Source organism: Rhinatrema bivittatum, chromosome 2 (genome assembly GCF_901001135.1).
Source record: "Rhinatrema bivittatum chromosome 2, aRhiBiv1.1, whole genome shotgun sequence".
NCBI classification, from domain to species: Eukaryota; Metazoa; Chordata; class Amphibia; order Gymnophiona; family Rhinatrematidae; genus Rhinatrema; species Rhinatrema bivittatum.
The window spans coordinates 487,557,298-487,577,201 of record NC_042616.1 but is presented as its reverse complement, the minus strand read 5'-3'; the positions used below and the strand labels follow the sequence as shown (position 1 = coordinate 487,577,201).

Here is a 19,904-nt window from a genome sequence, read left to right as displayed (position 1 = left end):
TAATAATTCTCTACTAGAATAGCTGGATCAAAAGGTAGCAAGGAAAGAGTCTCCATGGGGCAGGGTGAACAACTGCATCAGACGATCTCTAAGTCAGAGGTATCAACCTGCTGTTCTGGAAGGCCGCAAACCAGCCTGGGTTTCAGGGCTGCCCTAATGAATGTACATGTGCTAAATTTGCTTACAGTGAAGGCAGTACATACAGATATGGAAAATGCATATTTATTAGGGATATCCTGAAAAGCTGACTGGGTTGAGGCCCACTTGGACTGCAGTTTGACATCCCTGTTCTAGAGCTGGTCTCAGACACAAGGATCCATCCTTTTTCATGAGGACTTATCATAAACTGAGATGCGTTCTCAAACGGTGATGTTCGGTGTGTCTCTCTGTGTGGCAGGGCTTGTGCTTTTTTTTTTTTTTTAATGCTGTTACATGAGGTTTCTTCAGAAGGAATGCCAAGGTTTCAGGCTCCACTTTACTTCTGTCTCTTCCTTGTTGAAAATCAGATCAGTAGGAGGCTTATTTGGTCATTCCTGGATATGCCCTCTCACTCTGGCCTCTGGTCATCACTGTCCATGGTTCACAAGAGACGAGGAAAGTTGTCTTCTCTTGTTAGCTAACCCCACTTCAATTCTTGAGTCTGTAGGTGTGTTTATGGCCTGTTTTAATGCCAGTGAATAAATAATTCAAGTAAACTGCTCTTTTATGTGTGGATCTGAACCAAGGGAGACTAAAGGCTGATGCTGTCCCCTCTAGGTTACTGACGTGTATTGGCAGACAGTGCAGGTTAGTGGTGTCTTGCTCACTGCCTTGAGTGAAACGTACCAAACGTTCTGCACAGAACTGTCCAAATTGTGGTTGGGTGCATTTAAGAGACAAAATACAAATGTGTGTGTATATATGCCAGGTAGGGATGTAATATTTATTCATACTGTAGTGCAGATGCTTAAGGTGTAGGTGTGTACGTGTACTGTGTTTATATAGGGGATAATAAATAGTAAAACTCAGTTTAGGCCTAAGCTTTCTAAATGTTCCTCTGATTGGTAAGAAGGGACAACCAGAAGAGTCATGATCAAGTAACGATACTGAGACTTGCTTGATTGTTTGTTTTTAAAATGTAGACCAGGGAGGCACATGCATGATTCCAGTTCTCCAACAAGTCTAGTTTTGGGATATCCACAGTGAATATTCATGATATTTTTATACATTTTGGGTGCAAGAATCAATTTTGTGTGTTTTTGGGTTATCCTGAAAATCAGATCTCTCTGGGAGCCTCAAGGACCTACATTTTTCACTACTGATGTAGGCTGTATAGTGTATACTACACCACTGTTTCCCAATCATTTCAAGCCCAAGGCACACCTACATTAAAACACATGTTGTGTGGCACTTCAGCCTCCACGAGGCTGGCAGTGTGGACATGGAGAGCATTGGAAGCCCCACTGATCTCTCTTCCAAATTTTAAAACAAAGGGAGAGAAATGAGAAGACACTCGTGAACCTATCGCAATGGAGCAGCTTCCTCTATGTACAGGTGCAGGAGAAAGGAGAAATCCAGTGTGATGCAGGCAGCTGGCACTATTTGTTACCTTTTGGTTTTATTTATTCAATTATAACATTTATAAAATGATACAATTAGGTAATCCAGAATACAAATCAAAAATTACATCCATCATGCCATCAATTCCTTTAACATAGCATCTGAATCTAGCTCACATCTAGAGGAGAATGAGGCGGACAGTACAAATGTGCGTCTTTATTTCTATCCAACCTTAAAACTCCTTAAACCTAAGTAATCTGGGACTTATCCTTTAAAAAACGTTCCAAGAGTGTGGGATCAAGAAAAATAAATTTATTTGTTTGATATGTTATCTGTTACTTACATGGGAATTTCAAGAAAAAGGTAGCACCTATATCTAGGGCTGCTTGCTTCAAAGAAAGAAATGGTTTCCGTCGTGCCTGTGTTGCACGGGAAACATCAGGAAAGACCTGTATCTTTTACCCACAAAAGTTAAGATTTTTATTTTGAAAATACTTGGAAAAGAACAGATCTTTATCCTTTTTCAATGAAAAAATGACAAGCAATGTGGCTCTAGAAGCTATATTATCCAGCGAGTCCTCTTGAAACCCCATGGACATTCCAGTGTATCCATGCCACCCTCACAAGCTTGCAACGTTCTTCCTTTGGGTAAATAATACAACTTGGAAATAATTGGATTTTCTCCACCTCATAAAGTATTTCTACTACATATTTTTTAAACAATTCAATTTCTGACATTAACCTGGAAATTGTGAAATTCAATAAACGAAGATTAAGTGATCTCACTTCATTCTCCAATAATTCAATTCTACTATGTAGGATCATATTATCTTTAATAGAAGATATACTAGTGGCCTGCAAACTTTTTTTTACCATAGGGTTCAAATTTGCTACTGCCCGCTCCACTTTATCAGTCCTACTCTCTAAATCCTAAAATTTTTCCCTTGTTTCTACTGAGCAAGTATGCACTTTAGAAATAGTACTGGACAATTTCTTATCTATTTTTGCAGTTAATCTCCAAACATCCAACAGTGAAACATTTTCAGGTTCTACATTATCCTTCTCCCCTTCATTACCCAATTCTTGAATTACTGCTAGGCAACGGACTTTAGTGCTGCTAGCAGTAGCCTCGCCACCTACAGATATTACATTCAAATGTATATTTCCCTCTGCTATATCCCCTCTCCACTGGTGGGGATTTCAATCACAGAGGGCTCTATAACAATAGCCTCTGGTAAACCTTCCCTTGTAGATTGTAAGGGGGAGGTTGTGTGGACCTGGGGCTTAAGGTAACTCCTAATTGAGAGTTACCTTCTGCAACTTCCCCAACATAGGACTCGCCCATCTGCATTATGTGAGAGTCCATGGATCCAATTTTCCTTGACACAGGGGTTGTTGGCGAAGAGGTAAAATTCTTAGATTTTCATTTTCTTCCCATAATAATTTCCTCACCCAGGGGCGTGCCCTTTTGGTGCGCGGCTTTGGCAGCACGCCACAGGGCCCTCGATTTTATGCAGTCCCGGGGGTGTCGTCCGATGTCACCTTGGGTCCTGCCCACTCGGTCCGGGGCTCCTCACCTTGGCAAAATGTATTTTCAGCTCTAAATTCACTTTAAAGAAGCAGCTAGAGCCAGGTTCTCCTCAGCATGCCGACCAAACTCCTCAGCTCCCCTATTTGTTACCTTTGTTGCTACATGTGGCTGCCAGAGCTCCCTCGCTACTGCTGCTGCTGCTCCTAACACTCATTAATCTGAGCATTAAAAAAAAAAAAAAAGTGTGCTGGTTTTCGGTGCACATTTTTAATGCTCAGACCAATGTTATTTTTAACTCCTGATTCAGTAAGCTAAGGTATGCAAATACACAGGGAGTTTAAAAAAAAAAAAAAACAAGCAAAAAGTGTAAATTCAGCATTGGCTCAATGCACATTTTAGTGCAGGAAAATGAGGGGGAAGCATCGCTGTATTCTTGCTGCTTTCCCTTCATCAGATGTCACAGGCCCGTGGCTCTTGCTCTCGTGCACGGCTCCTTAATCTTCTAATTTTTAGGGCTTTATCTGAATAAACGGGGGCAGCCGCTACCCCTTACTTGGGTAAGTAACTCTCTGGTTATCTGGCAGTAGCCAGTCACTTGGCACAGTCACTTGGCTGGACAAGTCGGTACTTATTGAGGTATCCAAGGCAGTGGGGTTTGTCTTCCCAACCTCTGTCACCGCACTAACCTTTAGGCCATAAGTTTGCCTAATTTAATAGGTATTTCTAGTACTTCTTGCAAGCACTTGTGGGCCCATTATGTATGAAGCAGAAGGCAAAGCAGAGGGTGTTAAAGTGTGGAAAATACCTGTCTTATAGCGCACACAAGAGTGGCTTTGTAGCGACTTTTTTATGAAAAAATCATGTGCTTATGTTTGCGCGCTGTCTGTCCTTCTGTGATGTGATATCGCAGGCAGGGAGTAGTGGTGGGCAGGCAGACAAAACAGAAACGCGCATTGTTGGGTGAGCCCTCTGGTGGACGGAGCAGCAATGTTGATGGGGATTCCCCAAGCCCTGCCGGCTGAGGAAGAGGAGCCGCTGGCAGAGAATTCACCAAAGGCCGCTGACTTACCACTGGAGTAGCGCAGCAGAGCCCAATGGGCCGAGCTGCCAAATACTGCTGCTCAAGAGAGAGGCATCATTGCTGCAGGTAAGAGGAGGCTGAGAGAAGTGCAAGTGCTTTGTAGAAGCTGAGGAGAAGGGGGGGGGGATAGGGCGAAAATGACCTTGTAGCCAAGAAAAAAACAAGTCTAGTATTGTGTGCCCACAGCAGGCAGCCTCTCATTTTCTGCGGCAGCCATAAAATGTTCTCCTCCTTTACGTTGCCATTCGTTTCTAGTCTTGCAGCACATACAAAAAGGGTTATTCTGGAATTAATGGAAACAGAGAATATGATGTCAGCTAAGAATCTTGAGGCCTGTTTCATTCCTGGCGCAGTGTCAGTGATCCCAGTTGATCTCGGACTTAGCTTTTGCTGCTTCACAACTAGAGAGCCACTGACTTGCACTTATCCCAGACTTTCTTGAATTCTGCTCCTGTTTTTTGTCTTCACCAGTGCCACTGGGAGGCTGTTCCATGCATCTGCCATCCCTTCAGTGAGGAAGTAGGTTTTTTTTGTTGTTTTTTAATGTTACCTCCAAGTCTGTACTTCTGGAGCTTTCTATCTTGGTCTCTTGCTCTAGAGTAGGGGTAGCCATAAACAAGCCTGGTTTTAGGGTATCCGTGTGTGTGTGTATATATGTATGTATGTGTGTGTGTGTGTGTGTATATATATATATATTTGCATACGCTGCCTCCATTGTATGCAAATATATCTCATGCATATTCATTGTGGATGTTCTGAAAACCTGGCCTGTTTGTAGCACTCCAGGACTGTAGTTGTCTACTTCTGTTCTAGAATATTCTTTTCCCTGTAAAAGTTTGCTTGTGCATTATGTATGCCTTTTGAGATATTTAAATGTCTTACCACATTCCATCTGTCTCTGCTAACAAGTGCATTTTAAAGATTAATCCTAAAAAATTGCTAATTATCCTGCAAGGGAACATAGCATATTAATGTTTTAATTTTCTCTTTGAGAGTCTCACATACTTGTAATAACTTGCCATATAGTTAAAACATAACCTCTTTGGGGGGCTGCTGGATAAATGTTTTCCTCTAATGCAAAGTTTTTTGCTCCAGATTCACTAATACAAATTTCCCAGTAGTTTCAGCATAGAAAAGCCAGGGCTAAACTGGTATGATTTCTGCATGGGGGCAGAACTTTGTCACCCTTGCCACTCTGCACTTCTAAGCCTTAATATTTGAACCAGAAATGAGGTTTACAAGCTCCCTTCTTTAGGGACAGGTAGCCACCTCCGGGAGGTGCAGCTCCACAGCAGAGAAAACCTCCTAACCAGCAGCTTCCGGACTACAGCCTGTCACAAAATGACTTATTTGGACTCGTTTTGTCAAGTGAACCTAGTCCATATCAATTTCTCGTATCCAGTGATGCCGTTTCATAATTTAAGTGGGTTGAAAGAAAGTTGGTGTCAATGACTGTCTAATAATCCAGAGGCAGATTGAAAAAAGACAAGGTGTGTCTAGCCAGTTCTGCAGCCGTGACACTTTTTTTTTTTTCCCCCCAGCTAAAATCCCTATTCTCCAAAAATCTAACTACATGATCATACTCGCTTGACATTATTTTTCCCCCTCTTAAAAACCTGTCCATATTTTTTGTTTTTTGACTGCTTTGTAGTGTTGCATCCATGACCCTCTCTGTTGGCAAAGGTTTTTTGTTTTGGGTTTTTTTTCCCCCCATAATTTCACCCAAGCTTAGCTGCAGGGCCTGCGCATGCTCTTATGTTTAGCCTGCAGTGAGCAGAGGTGTTCTGGGGACAGATTGGGGGTCAAGAAAGGGTTTGCGTTTATGCACATAATTACTTTAGCATTTTCAAATGTATTAGTATAAATTCCCCCTCACCAAAAAAAAAAAAAAGTGCATAAATAAGCAGGTGTAAGAGTGTGCACGTAATTTTGGTGGAATAATTTTCAAAGAAAAAGTGCAGGCCGTTCCCTTCGAAAACTGGTGTAACGTATGCACCTACTGGATCTAAACTTTTATGTGGCCTGTGTAAAAATGACCCCCTTTAAATTGGATCCAGAAGGTAGGTTCTGCTGGCCGTAGGCCATTTAGGTGTAGTCCTGCTTCTGCCTGGCGGGGTTCAAGGCCTGTAGAGGATTTCTTTACAATGCTACTTTACTCTTCAGACACTGGCCAGTTCATCTATTACTAATGCAATTAGTGGAATGTCCAAACAATAGCCGGCTGTCTCCTAGAATGTTTGCTTTATTTTCAAGGTAAATCAAGACAGAGCTCCAGAAACAATACACAGCTTGATTACTGCTGTAAAAGGATTAGCCCTAAATCAAGTCTTGAGAATGCAGATTCAAAGTAGAAAACAATCAAAAAAACAAAATATCTTGAGTCTTGCTCAAGGCCCCTGTAACTGGGGGAAGGGTTGTAGAATTCTGCTCTTTTTCACAGGACTGGCTGATTGCTATGGAATTACCATGGGGGGACTGAGTCCGGTCAGGGGGAAAAGTAATGGCTAGTTGGTCCTGGTGCATTATCAGATAACTCCCACCTCCTTGCACTGATTGAGCTGGCAGGAGGAGAAGGTAAAGAGTAGCACCTGCTCTGTATCCAGCTCCGCCATCCTGAGGCCTGTCTAGCATTTTGAACAGCGTCGTTTGACAGTTCAAGTACTTTAATTTGCAGGAAACAAAAATGGGTGGGTTGGCTCTGGGGTGGGAAACGTATGCATGGGGATTGCATCATCAAATCACAGTATGTACTTCCCATGCACCTGCTTCAGTGCCCAGATTGTGTGCAGCAGACCTGTTTCAAAGAGGGTATAGCATGACTGGCCCTGGGGGGAGAAGGGGCAGAACATCCTTGAATGACACGACTGGCCAGCCGGGCCACATAGGGGCTAAGGAGTGCATGTTCACTACAATGATCTGGTGCCCAGCCCCCTGATGAGGTGCATTAGTGCCCCATGGGCCTGGCACCTTGGCTAGTTGCCTGCCCCTCCCGACAGCTCTCTTGTTTCCCTTCCTCCCTGCCCTCTGAGATTGAGTGTGAGAGAGGGGGGGAGCATGTGTGAGAGAGAAAGGAGAAAGTTTGTGCTCTCACTATTCCCTAATAATCCACGAGATAAGAAATGGGGAGCAGCTGAGTGGCAGGGCCCCCCCTTATTTGTCCTGAAAGGCTGGAAGAGAAACTGCAATGTCAGTTCGTTATTGCCCACATCGATACGCTGTTTAGTTGGTTAACTGGCAGGATCTAACATTTATGCAAATGGGGGGGGGGGTTGTTACCATCCCTTCCCTGCCCCCACCCCCCCTCCATTTCCAGCCCTCAGGTGTCCAGTCTTGGTCCATGGAAAAGTTGGCAACCCTAATCAGCACCAAAACATCGCCTCCAGAGCATATCCATGGTAATAGTGTACACAATCCACCATGCTAACCGGCCAGAAACACCACCATCTCCCAATCATGCACCCTTCCCATCTCCACTACTCCTGCCCTCTTAGGAGGACCAGCAGCCCCTCCCACCTTCCATCCCACTGGAGTGTGTAGTTTGGTGCACCGCTGGTATCTCCCCACCGCTCCTCCTAATTTGCTGCTTTGATTTTCTGCACCCCAAATGTATGACCCTATATTTTATTACACCAAATCTTAAGCTGTGAAGCACTTGACCACTCCTCAAGCTTTCCTTGATTGCTGCTCGTTTCTTCAGCTCCATCAAGCGTATCCATTCCATTGCCGAACTTAGGAAAGGTTTCTCCTTTTTTGCAGAGGACACTACTAACCCCTCTGTAATATAGTCCCTACTCTAGTAATCCCTCTATTTATTTACTACATTAGATGTTTCCCTCTAATTTAATTTTGTAGGAACGTCTGCGTTATGCAGGAAGAAAATAATTTCTGTGTTGTTAAAGGAATTTGGATGTGCTGGCAAACTTCAGGGCCAGATTTAGTAAAGCTTTCCTCCCTTTCTGTGTCTGGGGGGTGGGTGGAAAGGCTTAGTAAATGAGACCCTTAGTTCTCCCTGTTTATTTCCAGTGTGTTCTCCGGTATTATTTTACTGTGTTTTTTTATTAGAACTGGAATGTCCATGTAAACGTTTGTGGAACTAATATGAATGTAATGGAATTAGGGTGAGCTGAGCAGAATTAAGGCCCAGTGAATGGAACACATGGATGGGAAATCCGGCCATCAGTAGCAGACAGAAACTGTAACTAGCTCAAGCACTAAACAGCACAGATGCTCAAGCCACAATAAAGGGTGCTAAGCCAGTGGAATGCACAGACAAATCAAGTTTAGAAAACATAGCTTCCAAATATCCAGTGTGCAATTTGTTCCTACCATCCAGTGCAAAAGATTTCAAGCAGATCAAAAACCCCTCCTACCCCCAAGCAAAAGCCCATGGTTCTTTTTTCGCATTGCTACTTCCTTCACAGCTGCTTGTCAAGAACCAAGTTAAGAAAAGTAAATTTTGCTACTTTTTGTTCTAAAAAAGAAAACTGTTATGTAATGACCCTTTGGGAATCGTTACGAAATGGCCCTGCTTCTAAATCCCAGTCAGTCCGATGCAATATTGGCACGCAGAAAACGGGTGCTCATGTTTGAGCGCCTAACACGCCCCGATCGACCTCTCCGGGGTCCCTGATGCAGTATGCAAATGTTCTGCTGCGGTAAAAACGAGGTGCTAGGGGAAACTGTGTGCCCCTAGTGCCTCCTTGGCAGCGGGCGCCCAGGAGAGGTGGCTGTCAGCAGGTTAGGAAAACGGACGCTTAATTTTACGAGCATCCGTTTTCCTAACCTGTGCACAGCCACAGGTTAGGAAAATGCCACACCCGGGGGACACTAACGCACCTCATCAGGGGGCTGGGCACCCATGCTGTAGTGGAATGTGTACTCCTTAGCCCCTATGTGGCTTAGCTGGCCAGTCATGTCTTCCAAGGAGGTACTGCTTCCTCCCGCCCCCCATGGCCAGTCATGCTCCCCTCTTTGAAACCGAGGTCTGCTGCATGCAATCTGGGCCCTGTTCCCAACCTGCCATGCGGATGAGAGGAAGGAACAGAGGGCTGCCCAGCAGTCTCAACCTGTCAAGCAGCCAGAAGGAAGAAAAAAAAAAGGCTGCGAAGTGATTTCCAATCTTCCTTTTGACAAGTGAAGAAAAGGAGGACTCATGGCTGCCAGGAGAGTCCTTGATGTGCGTGTGTGAGAAAGGAAGCCGATTATGTGTGTATGAGCAGGAGGGAACCTGTGTGTGTGTGTGTGTGTGTGTGTGTGTCTGAGCATGTGTTTGCATGAGTCTGAGTATATGTGTGTGAAAAGGAGCATTGAGACTGGTGAGGAGACCAAACTCTAGGGTTGATGGAGTAAGAGGTCTAAATGGTTCTTTTTGAGCAGTAAATTCTGCAGTTTATATTAGGAAAGGTTGTGGTATCCAAGCATAAGGGGTTCTCTGAATGGGTGGGACTCCAGGCCTGCCACTTCTCTTCGTGTGTGTGGCTGAGCATGTATGTGGGAGAGGGATTGTATGTGTGTGTCAGCATGCGTGTGGTATGTGTCTGAGCATGTGTATATGAGAGAGGGAGCATGTATGAGAACATATGTTTGTGTCTGAGCATGTACGGTAGGTATGAGAGAGAGAGATCTTGTGTGTGTATGTAAGAGGGAGTGTGTATATGTGAAAGGGAGCATGTGCATGAGAGAGAATATATGTTTGAGTGTGTGTATGTATAGATATATCTCTATATTGCTGTATTGGCTACACTTGTAAATATTGCTGTATAGGGCTGCATTTGTAAATATTGCTGTTTATGGTTTAGTTCCGAGTTCTTCTGCCATCTGGCTCCTCTTATTCCCAGTTTTGAGTACCCCTGTTTTATTGTAACTTTCGTTTATTCTTGGATATGTTAATGTTATTCCACCATGTTCCATGTAAACCGATCTGATTTGATCCTTATCAAGAATGTCGGTATAAAAAAACACTAAATAAATAAATAAATCTGAGAGAGGGAAGAGAAAGCTTGTACATCCCTCTTCCACTAATCTACGACAATCCCAGGGTGACTGGAAATAAAAAAAATTCCCAGGTATGAAGTCTATGAATCCTTATCCTTATTAGTTTTAATTTTTGGAGATTATCTGATGTGTCTGCAGTTTTGAAATATTTTATTGGTATTTGGGCAATTCAAAACACATTTTATGATTTTTTTTTTTTTTAATTATTGGATCTTCCATTCATCAGCTGTTTTGAACATTTCTTTTTATTAGTATGTTTATACTATTATGATTTATGTATTTATTATATTTCTTGATTTTATTGTTTAATGGCTGAGGATTGGTGATCTGTTTTTCCATTGTTGCACAAGTCTGACTATTCAGTTTTTGCCTGCATGTTTCTATTTATACTTTTTATGGTTTGTTTCTCCTGCATTTGGTGAGAGTCCACCTGTGTTCTGCATGTGTGAGCAAGGAGAGGTATTCTGCTAGCATTTAGGAATCTACAGCAGCTTGGTTTGTTCTGTTTTCCTAATACGAGGTGTGTTGGTGTTTTAGGGCCTAGTGTAATATTTGCAGTGCTGCCTTGTCATTGATAGGGTTCTTACTTTTTCAGTGCTGGCAGTTAGTACTGTTTTGGTATGGGAGGCTTATTATATTTCAATTGTAATTTACTCATAGCTTTCGGAGGGTCAAACCCACACCCAACACATGTTATAGTAGTCCTAATGCCATGTGTGGTTTTTTTTGGGTTTTTTTTTTTTTATTTTCTGGTTGGCACCATAGCAGTGCATCTAAATATAATATACATGTTGATATATCTTTTTTTTAATCTCAGAAGACTGTACTTTGAATATTCTTTTTCATGTAAAATCTATTATTATGAATGCATATTTTTAACTGTGTGTGTGGAGAGGATAGGGGTGGGATGCAAGGTTATAAGGTTCGCCTAGGGTACCTAATACTCTTGCACTGGCAATGGTTTGGGGGGGGGGGGGGGTGGTTACAGTTTTTAGGTTGATGGAAGGAGCTGGGCTGTTTTTGGTGGGCCCAAGACAGAGACTAAATGAAAATGCTGAGGGGGGGTGGGGGTGTGGGGAACAGCTCAATAATTGTTCGCACATGGCATCAAAAAGGCTAGCACCGGCCCTGTCTGCAATCTCACTGCCAGGATCGCGATCAAAGGTGGAAAGGAGCAGGTGAGAATTTAGAGGTAGGCTGGGGTCAAGACTTTTAAGGGCCGTGTTTCCCAACCACCAATCCCCAGGAGCACTTCCGCTGGTCCACAAGGCAGGAAGGTGAGGAGAAAGCAAGACCTGGCCTGCAGCTGCACCAAAGCCAGCAGAGACTTCTTCTAACCCTCCCACCCTGCTCTGCTCTACGGATCCTTTTTATTTCCGGTTGGGGCTAGTTTTGAGGCTCCATATTTAAGGGGGGAGGGCAGCTGCAGCTGAATTTTAATGAGCTTGCAGGAGACTGAGTCAGGGTGTACCCTGCCTCGGTACAGGCACAAGGAGGAAAGGCCTGAGAGGCGAGGACACCCTGATTTCAGTCTCACACAACTCATTATCATTCAGCTGCAGTTGCTCCTCTTCTAGGGATTTGGCATCAGGACCCGCTCCAACTGGAAATTTAAAAAAAAAAAAAGTCCACTGGGTGAGGATATTAATTCTAATAGTATTGTTGATTAGTGGGGGAGGAGGATTTCTTTTTTTTTTTCCTATGTCAAGCTGGTGGCTGGCTTATATATATATATATATATATATATATATTTATTTTTTTTTAAATGGGGCCGCTCATAAATGATGTCACGCTCTGACAGTTGTAAGTTGAAAGGAGGTTTTGAGATTTGTGATTGGGGGTGTGTGGTTTATTTCATGCCAAAATAGTGTGGTGTCATTCACGGATAGCCCCAATGACCAACTGGTGGTTGACTGACTGGATGGGGAGGGAAAGAGAGAGGAAAACTTTATTTTTGAATGAGCAACAGGCAGCTGACTGAGGGAGAAAGATGTTTTGTTTTTTGTTTTCCTTTTTATTTTTATTTTTTATTTTCTGAGGACGATATTGTTGGCTGGGAGAGGGAAGTTGGGGGAAAGAGATTTTGGTTGTTTTGTAATAAGAGCAACTTCCTTTCACCCTGCCCTAGCTTTCACCCTGCCCTAGCTTTCTCCTCCTGTTTCCAGAAACTCCTTATTAATTATGCAAATGACATAGGAGTTGCTGGCTCCGGAACTGTTTGTTTTTGTGTGTGTTCGCTCTTCAACCACCAGATTCCTTGTTGCTATGTTGAGTTAGGAAGTGACTACAGGCAAGGGATTTCGGGATACCTGCAGTGAATATTTGCATACATTTGCTCTGCGAGCCAGGTTAATATCCATGTTTTGGATTATCTGGAAGACCTGACCTGTTTCCAGCTCTCAAAGGGCCGAGTTGCTGGCTTAAGGCATGGAAATGCATTTGTGAAACTCTGCCCTTGTTTGTACTTTACTCTCTGCTTACCAGGTGCCCACAAGGGATTTCTAGGCAGCATGGATACCTTTAGGAATTAATATGTTGGTTGCTCACTTAATTGCTGTATGGTTGGAGAACACTCGGATTTTCATTAGGGCGCCAGTAGAAGCTTCCATGCATTAAGACAGTTTATGTGTGTTCCAATTTTGGCAAACATACGCCAGACTTTGTGATGTTTTCATATCAATGTAATGCTTGCTAAATTCTTCAATAAAAAAGATGTAAAAAAAAAAAAAGAGTGGGCACGATCAATCCAGTTTTGGCCAATTGCATGCATGGACTTGTAGTCATGTTTTTCTAAGAAAAACTGGAACTACAAAGACTGACCTGGCCTATTTTAAATAACCCAAAACCACCTGTTAGCCCTAATTTTGAAGGACCATGATTTTATTGATTCTGGTAGCCGCATGCTTGAGGTAATATTTATCTGTTCTTACCAACTTTTGAAACTTTTTTTTTTTCCTCCCCTTTGTTTTAGGACTTATAACAATAAAAGAGGCTCATGACATTGAAGCCAGACTGAATGAAGTGGAGAAGCTTCTGAAGATTATCATAAGCATGCCATGGAAAGTAAGTGTGACATTCCAAACAAACCTGGCTTAGAATGAAAGAACAGGCGAATGCCGGCTGCTGCTTTGTCTGTACTAACCTATTGCCTCTTTCTCTCTTGCAGTATTCTAGATCTGAAGTTGTTCTCACCTTTTTCGAAAGGTCTCCTCTTGACCAAGTGTTAAAAAACGATAATGTGCATAAAATACAACCAAGCTTCCAAAGTCCGGTTAAAATATCAGGTAAGCAACTGTAGTGTGGGAAGGGCATGTTCCTTTAGTGGCAATACTGCAGTATGCAGAGCTCGAGCTGGAAATCTTTTCAAGTAGAATTTTTAAACTCTTATCTCTACACTTATATCCCATCTTCTTGGTCCCAAAGGACTACCCAAAGGGGCTTACAGCATATTAAAATACAATTCATAATCAGAAAATATAACATACACTAAAATACAGTTCCTAAATATGACTTACATATCAGGCTTTTACCCTCTGTTTTATTGGACTGTTAAAATCAATCATGGATTGCAATCCAAAAAAACCTCTTTCTTTCCCACCCCCAGATAGTTCCTCCTCATTTGTTGGGAATTTTTTTGTGATCCAAAAATTAGTCCTTTGTTAATATATTTATGGCAGTTGCTCAGAGGAAAGGTCATTAGTGGAGTGCCTCTAAGACTGGTTTTGGGGGCTGGTTCTTTGTGAGTGATTCTGCGAAGGAGTGAGAAGGAAAAGGGTTTTTTGTCTTTTTGCAGATTATACTAAGATCTGCAACAGAGTGGACACCCCTGAAAGAGCAGAGAGAATGAGAAGTATCCTAAGGAAGCTTGAAGAGTAGCTGAACTCTTGGTAGTTAAGATTCAATGCCAAAAAGTTCAGTCTTGCATCTGGGATGTAGAAAACCAAAGTAACTCTATGTAATGGGGGCTTACAGTCTGTGCCTGGACTGAGAGAGAGTGACTAAGTGGTGATAGTGTCTGATGATCTGAAGGTAGCAGAGCAGTTTAACAAGGCAGTGAATAAAGCCCCAGAGGGTTGTGGAGGTGCATAGAAAGAAGCATCACTAGCAGGGAAAAGAAGGTGTCCATGCCCCTGTAGAAGTCTGGTGAGGCCTCATCTGGAGAACTGTGTTCAGTTCTGGAGGTCTCATCTCAAAAAGGATAAAGGGTGGATAGAAGTGGCCCAGAGAAGGGCAGTCTGGGGACAAGGACATCTCTGCCATACTTCAATGTAATCCACTTTGAAATGACTGACAGGTGGAATATTAAAAAAAACAACCCAAAAACCATATATATATATATATATATATATATACACACATACACACCACTCAAACAGGAGTGGGAAAAAAGCACGTATGGAATTATACAAAACCTAATTAGAAGATAAACATTTACTACAATACTTTATTCAAATGTAGCCACATATACAAAAAAACATAATTCACTTAATCCCCACATAAAATCTTTCTAACTATCCCTTGTAGCACATTAGACACTGTCACACACGTAACCCTATTACATATAAGCTTCATATGATAAGCCTAATCTCACCAACTGGAAAAACCAGTGTACAAAAGTATTAACATAGCATTAAACCAAGTGAATACAGAGTGTAACATCACTCATGATGTCAACACGTTAACAAAAAATCCCTTGTAATCATGATGTGACACAGACAGACAGTTCTGAAGAGCGGTGTTCCTGTTGGGAGTGTTTTTTTTTCTATATAATAAGCACTAGTTAGTACCACACATTGCTTGATTTTTTTGTTTCTAATATATATATATATATATTGTGGCGTCTGTACCAGTAAACGTATGAGAGGAGATTTTATATAACATTTGCAACATTTTTTGCTATATAGTTTGTTGATCCAAGAGTTTTGTTTTGGACAAAATCATGTGTTTTTGAGTGGTTGCTATGGAAAGGGCCCTTTTCTATACCCTTCCCCCTTCCCTCTGATTGAGGGTAGGATATGAGACATGGAGAGATGCATGGGAGGTGAGGTTTCTTCCCTTGACATCTCTCTCCTCGTTTTCCTCACTTGTTAGGATCCTGCCACCTGGCTGCTGAGTGCTAGGTCCTGCTGTACTTCTTCAGATCCTACTCCTTCCCACTATTCATTTCCTTCATCCTCCCAATGCAGCAGTGGCCCCTCCCCTCCATCCCCCCAGGTCTGGCCCTTGTCTCTGTCTTCCGCCCCACAAGGACCTGATAAGTTAGAAAGGGCCAATGCAAGGAATACAGCCAGGACTGGCATTAGTAAGGGAAACGGCAGGCCTTGTTGCCAGAAGCAAGTTGTCTCCATGTTGGATCAACTGCTCTGACCAGGGTTTTAGCATTTAAAACTCTGTACCAAAGAAATGGTGATGGATAATTTAACTCTCTTGCTTTTAGTTTGGGAGTTCATAGACCAATACTATACTTTCTCACAGGACAAGCAGGATGGTTGTCCTCACAAATGGGTGACATCGAGGATGGAGCCCACCACGGAAAACTTCTGTCAAAGTTTAAACAGAACTTTGACTGGCCCCTACTGGGCATGCCCAGCAAGGCACTGACCCTGCAGCCAGCAGGGGTCTCCCTTCAGTCTTCTTTTTTCCGCGCAGCAGTTGCCACGCGGTGAAAGGAGCTCTCTTACCACGTTCCTGACAGGAATTCGGTATTTTTCTTTCCGAAGAAAATTTGCCCCTCAGGGGTCTCCCTTCGACAAATTTTTGTCACCTCCGCGGAAACCGGTAAGTTTTTTGCCTTTTTTCTTCGACTACCGTCGAATTTGGCCCTCGAGGCCTGTTGGCAATTACCGAGCCCGCGACTAAATTTGGCCTTAAGCCATGGCGACGGGGTTCCGTCGATGCCCGGATTGTACCCGGACTATGTCAATCACAGACCCCCATAGGGTTTGTGTTTTGTGTTTGGGTAGTGAGCATGATGTCCTGACTTGCACCAAATGTGCCCTAATGACACCTAAGGGTCGCAAAGCCAGGATGGAGAAGATGGGGCTCCTCTTCCATGCACCCACCCCAACGCCATCGATAGCATCGACGTCATCGGAACCGGCACCGTCGAAGTTGCACCAACCATCGTCAACCCTCCGGTGACCGTCCACCATCGATGACTTCTCGGCCGTCGACTCCTGTCCCCCTCCCCGGATGGGCGAGGAGACCGGAAGGGACAAGCATCGCCATCGACGGCACAAGTCTCGGCCTGTCGAGGATCCACAGTCATCGACCTCTGAACAAGCCGAGCCACCGACTAAGAGGCCTCGTTCAGACTTGGCACCGTCCACGTCTCGTTCGCAGGCATCGAGGAAACCCTCACCCTCTCGGGGTGTGGGAGCCGTGATCCCACCGGTTACGGTGGTCCCTCCGGCTCTGCCTCAGCCTCCCTCTCCCGTCGAGCCGGGTATTGTTACCCCTGGTCTCCGGGCAGAACTGGACCGGCTGGTCCAGGAGGCCATCGAGAAAGCGATGCAAAGATTCCAACCTCCATTGGCACCGTCTCCGGCACCGATTCCGGCACCGCCACCGGCATCGACCCCGGCACCGACTCCGCCACCGAGGAAGGAACCGACCACCGAACCTTTGGTGGAAGCGCTGGTACCGCTACTACAACGTATGGAGGCACTTGTACATGCCCTCCCATCGATGATTCCAGTAGCACCGACAGCGCCATCGTCTCCGACTGGATTTTCATCGGCGGGAGAAACACCGTTCCTGATTCCCCCTTCCGGGGTGGTCCCATCGGTGCCTTCTCGTATATCTCCACCGATTTATCCTTTGGCTCCATCGGTTCCAAGACCGGCACCGACTCCATCGGCAGCACCGAAACCCTTGATGCCGTTCCCAGTACCGATTGTACCACCGGTTCCTCCAAGGTTTCCTTCGATGCCTTCGGATCCTCAACCAGGTCCATCGGGGCTTCAACCCCCAAGTGATCCCTATGATACCTGGGGTGATGATACATCTTCTGACACAGATTTACCATCACCGCCTTCTCCTACAGAGAGTAGAAAAAGATCTCCTCCAGAGGATCTCTCCTTTATTAATTTTGTAAAGGAGATGTCCGAAATTGTACCTTTTCAGCTGCAATCTGAGACCGATGACAGACACCAGATGATGGAACTGCTTCAATTTTTGGACGCTCCAAAAATCATCGCTTCCATCCCCATTCACCAGGTGTTTCTCGATCTCTTAAAGAAAAACTGGGAATCTCCTTCATCTGTATCACCAGTTAACAAGAAGGCTGACTCCACATACCTTGTCCAGTCAGCACCAGGCTTTCAAAAGCCTCAACTGGATCATCGCTCTGTTGTGGTGGAGTCCGCACAAAGAAAAGCCAAGCGTCTCAAGCCACACTCCTCCACTCCGCCGGTCAAGGACAATAAATTCCTAGACAGTGTGGGACGGAAAGTGTACCATGGAGCTATGCTGATTTCTCGCATAGCCTCATATCAACTCTACATGACGCAATATAACAGAGCCATCCTTAAACAGATGCAAGATTTTGCTGACACATTACCTGATCAATACCAGCCACAGCTTCAGGCCCTTCTTAACAAAGGGTTTGAAGCGGGGAAGCACGAGATCAGAACAGCTTATGACATCTTCGATGCCTCCACAAAGGTTTCAGCTACTGCCATCTCGGCCAGACGTTGGGCTTGGTTAAAGTCATCCAACCTTCGCCCAGAGGTCCAGGATCGTTTAGCGGATTTACCCTGCTTAGGGGACAATTTGTTTGGAGAACAAATTCAGCAAATAGTAGCTGAATTGAAAGATCACCACGAGACGTTGAAACAACTTTCTTCTGTTCCGTCTGAGGTTTCCTCCAAACAACCACTTAAGAAGGACTCTAAGAAGTCGTTCTTTCGGCCACGCCGTTACTACCCTCCATCGGCCAGGCCTCGTCCAGCTCGATCCTCTACTAGGCCTCAGCCGCGTCAGCCTAGGAAACAAAGGCCTACTGTAGCCCCTCCTCCTGGGCCTGTGGCTGGCCTTTGACTCCCCTGTAGGGAATACATGCCAAACCCCTCTTCCAGACATTCCTGTAGGAGGTCGACTGTACCATTTTCTACAACCTTGGTTGCAGATCACCTCAGATCAGTGGGTGCTAACAATTATCGCACAGGGTTACCACCTCAACTTCATAACTCTTCCGGCAGACTCCCCGCCTCTTCAAGCGTGGAGTCTATCCACCCATTTGGCTCAATTACAACAGGAAGTGTCTCTTCTTCTGCAATCAAATGCTATAGAACCCGTTCCTCCCTCTCAACGAGGCAAGGGATTCTATTCCAGATACTTCCTAATACCAAAGAAATCAGGGGGACTACGTCCCATTTTGGACCTTCGAGCCCTCAACAAATACCTTCAAAAAGAGAAGTTCAAAATGGTAACCCTAGGCGCGCTGCTCCCTCTGCTACAAAGAGGGGATTGGCTGTGCTCTCTCGACCTCAAGGACGCTTATACCCACATTGCGATCACACAATCCCATCGCAAATATCTGCGGTTTCTCGTAGGCCACGACCATTATCAATACCGTGTCCTACCTTTCGGTCTGGCTTCTGCCCCACGAGTCTTTACCAAATGTCTCGTAGTGGTAGCAGCATTCTTAAGGAAGGAAGGTGTCCACGTCTACCCCTACCTGGACGATTGGCTAATCAGGGCCTCCACCCAACAGATAGCTCAATCCTCCCTAAAATTGACAATTCAAACACTCCTTTCCTTAGGGTTTCTTGTCAATTACGAGAAATCTTGCTTAGTCCCGTCTCAAACCTTATTCTTCATTGGAGCAGACTTGGACACTTTACAGGCAAAGGCTTACCTTCCTCTTCAGAGGGTCCACACCCTAATGTCCCTGGCTCGCCAGCTCCAGTCTCAGAACACTGCCACGGCTCGCCAGTTCCTCATTCTCCTAGGACACATGGCATCCTCGGTTCAAGTCACTCCCATGACCCGACTAGCCATGAGAGTAACACAATGGACTCTACGACACCAATGGATTCAAGCTTTTCAGCCTCTGTCCTCCATAGTCACAGTCACACAAGCGCTGCGCCTATCCTTAACCTGGTGGACGACTCAGGTCAACCTCCTTCAGGGCTTACCTTTTCTTCCACCGGATCCGCAAGTAATCCTAACCACCGACGCTTCTCACATCGGTTGGGGAGCCTATGTGGACGACTTTCAAACCCAAGGGTTGTGGTCCAAAGAGGAAGCCGAACACCAGATCAATTTCCTGGAACTTCGAGCAATCCGCTATGCGCTCCGCACTTTCAAAGATCATCTCTTTCATCAGATAATCTTAATCCAGACGGACAACCAAGTGGCCATGTGGTACATAAACAAGCAGGGAGGCACAGGCTCCTTCCTTCTGTGTCAGGAAGCTGCGCAGATCTGGGCGGAAGCCCTCTCCCACTCCATGTACCTCAGGGCCACTTACCTGCCGGGAGTAGACAATGTATTGGCAGACCAGCTGAGCCGTGTCTTCCACCCACACGAGTGGTCACTCGATCCTCTGGTAGCGACCTCTCTGTTTCACAAGTGGGGTTCTCCCCGCATAGACCTCTTTGCGTCCCCTCAGAATCACAAAGTGGACGATTACTGCTCTCTCATTCGGAGCCAGCACTCTCGGCCGAGGGATGCATTCTCCCTCAAGTGGACAACCGGTCTGCTCTATGCATTCCCTCCACTCCCTCTTGTGTCAAGGACTCTCGTGAAGCTACG

General features: G+C 44.7%; 1 protein-coding gene across 1 annotated transcript in view; it reads left to right on the top strand.

The window, feature by feature from the left end:
• The window catches only part of PXDC1 (PX domain containing 1), a 74,360-nt gene that overhangs the window by 20,054 nt on the left and 34,402 nt on the right, over positions 1–19,904 (top strand). The window contains exons 2-3 of the mRNA XM_029590554.1: positions 13,117–13,208; positions 13,312–13,429. Of these exons, the coding sequence (XP_029446414.1) occupies positions 13,117–13,208; positions 13,312–13,429 (210 nt within the window). The remainder of the gene's footprint in view (positions 1–13,116; positions 13,209–13,311; positions 13,430–19,904) is intronic.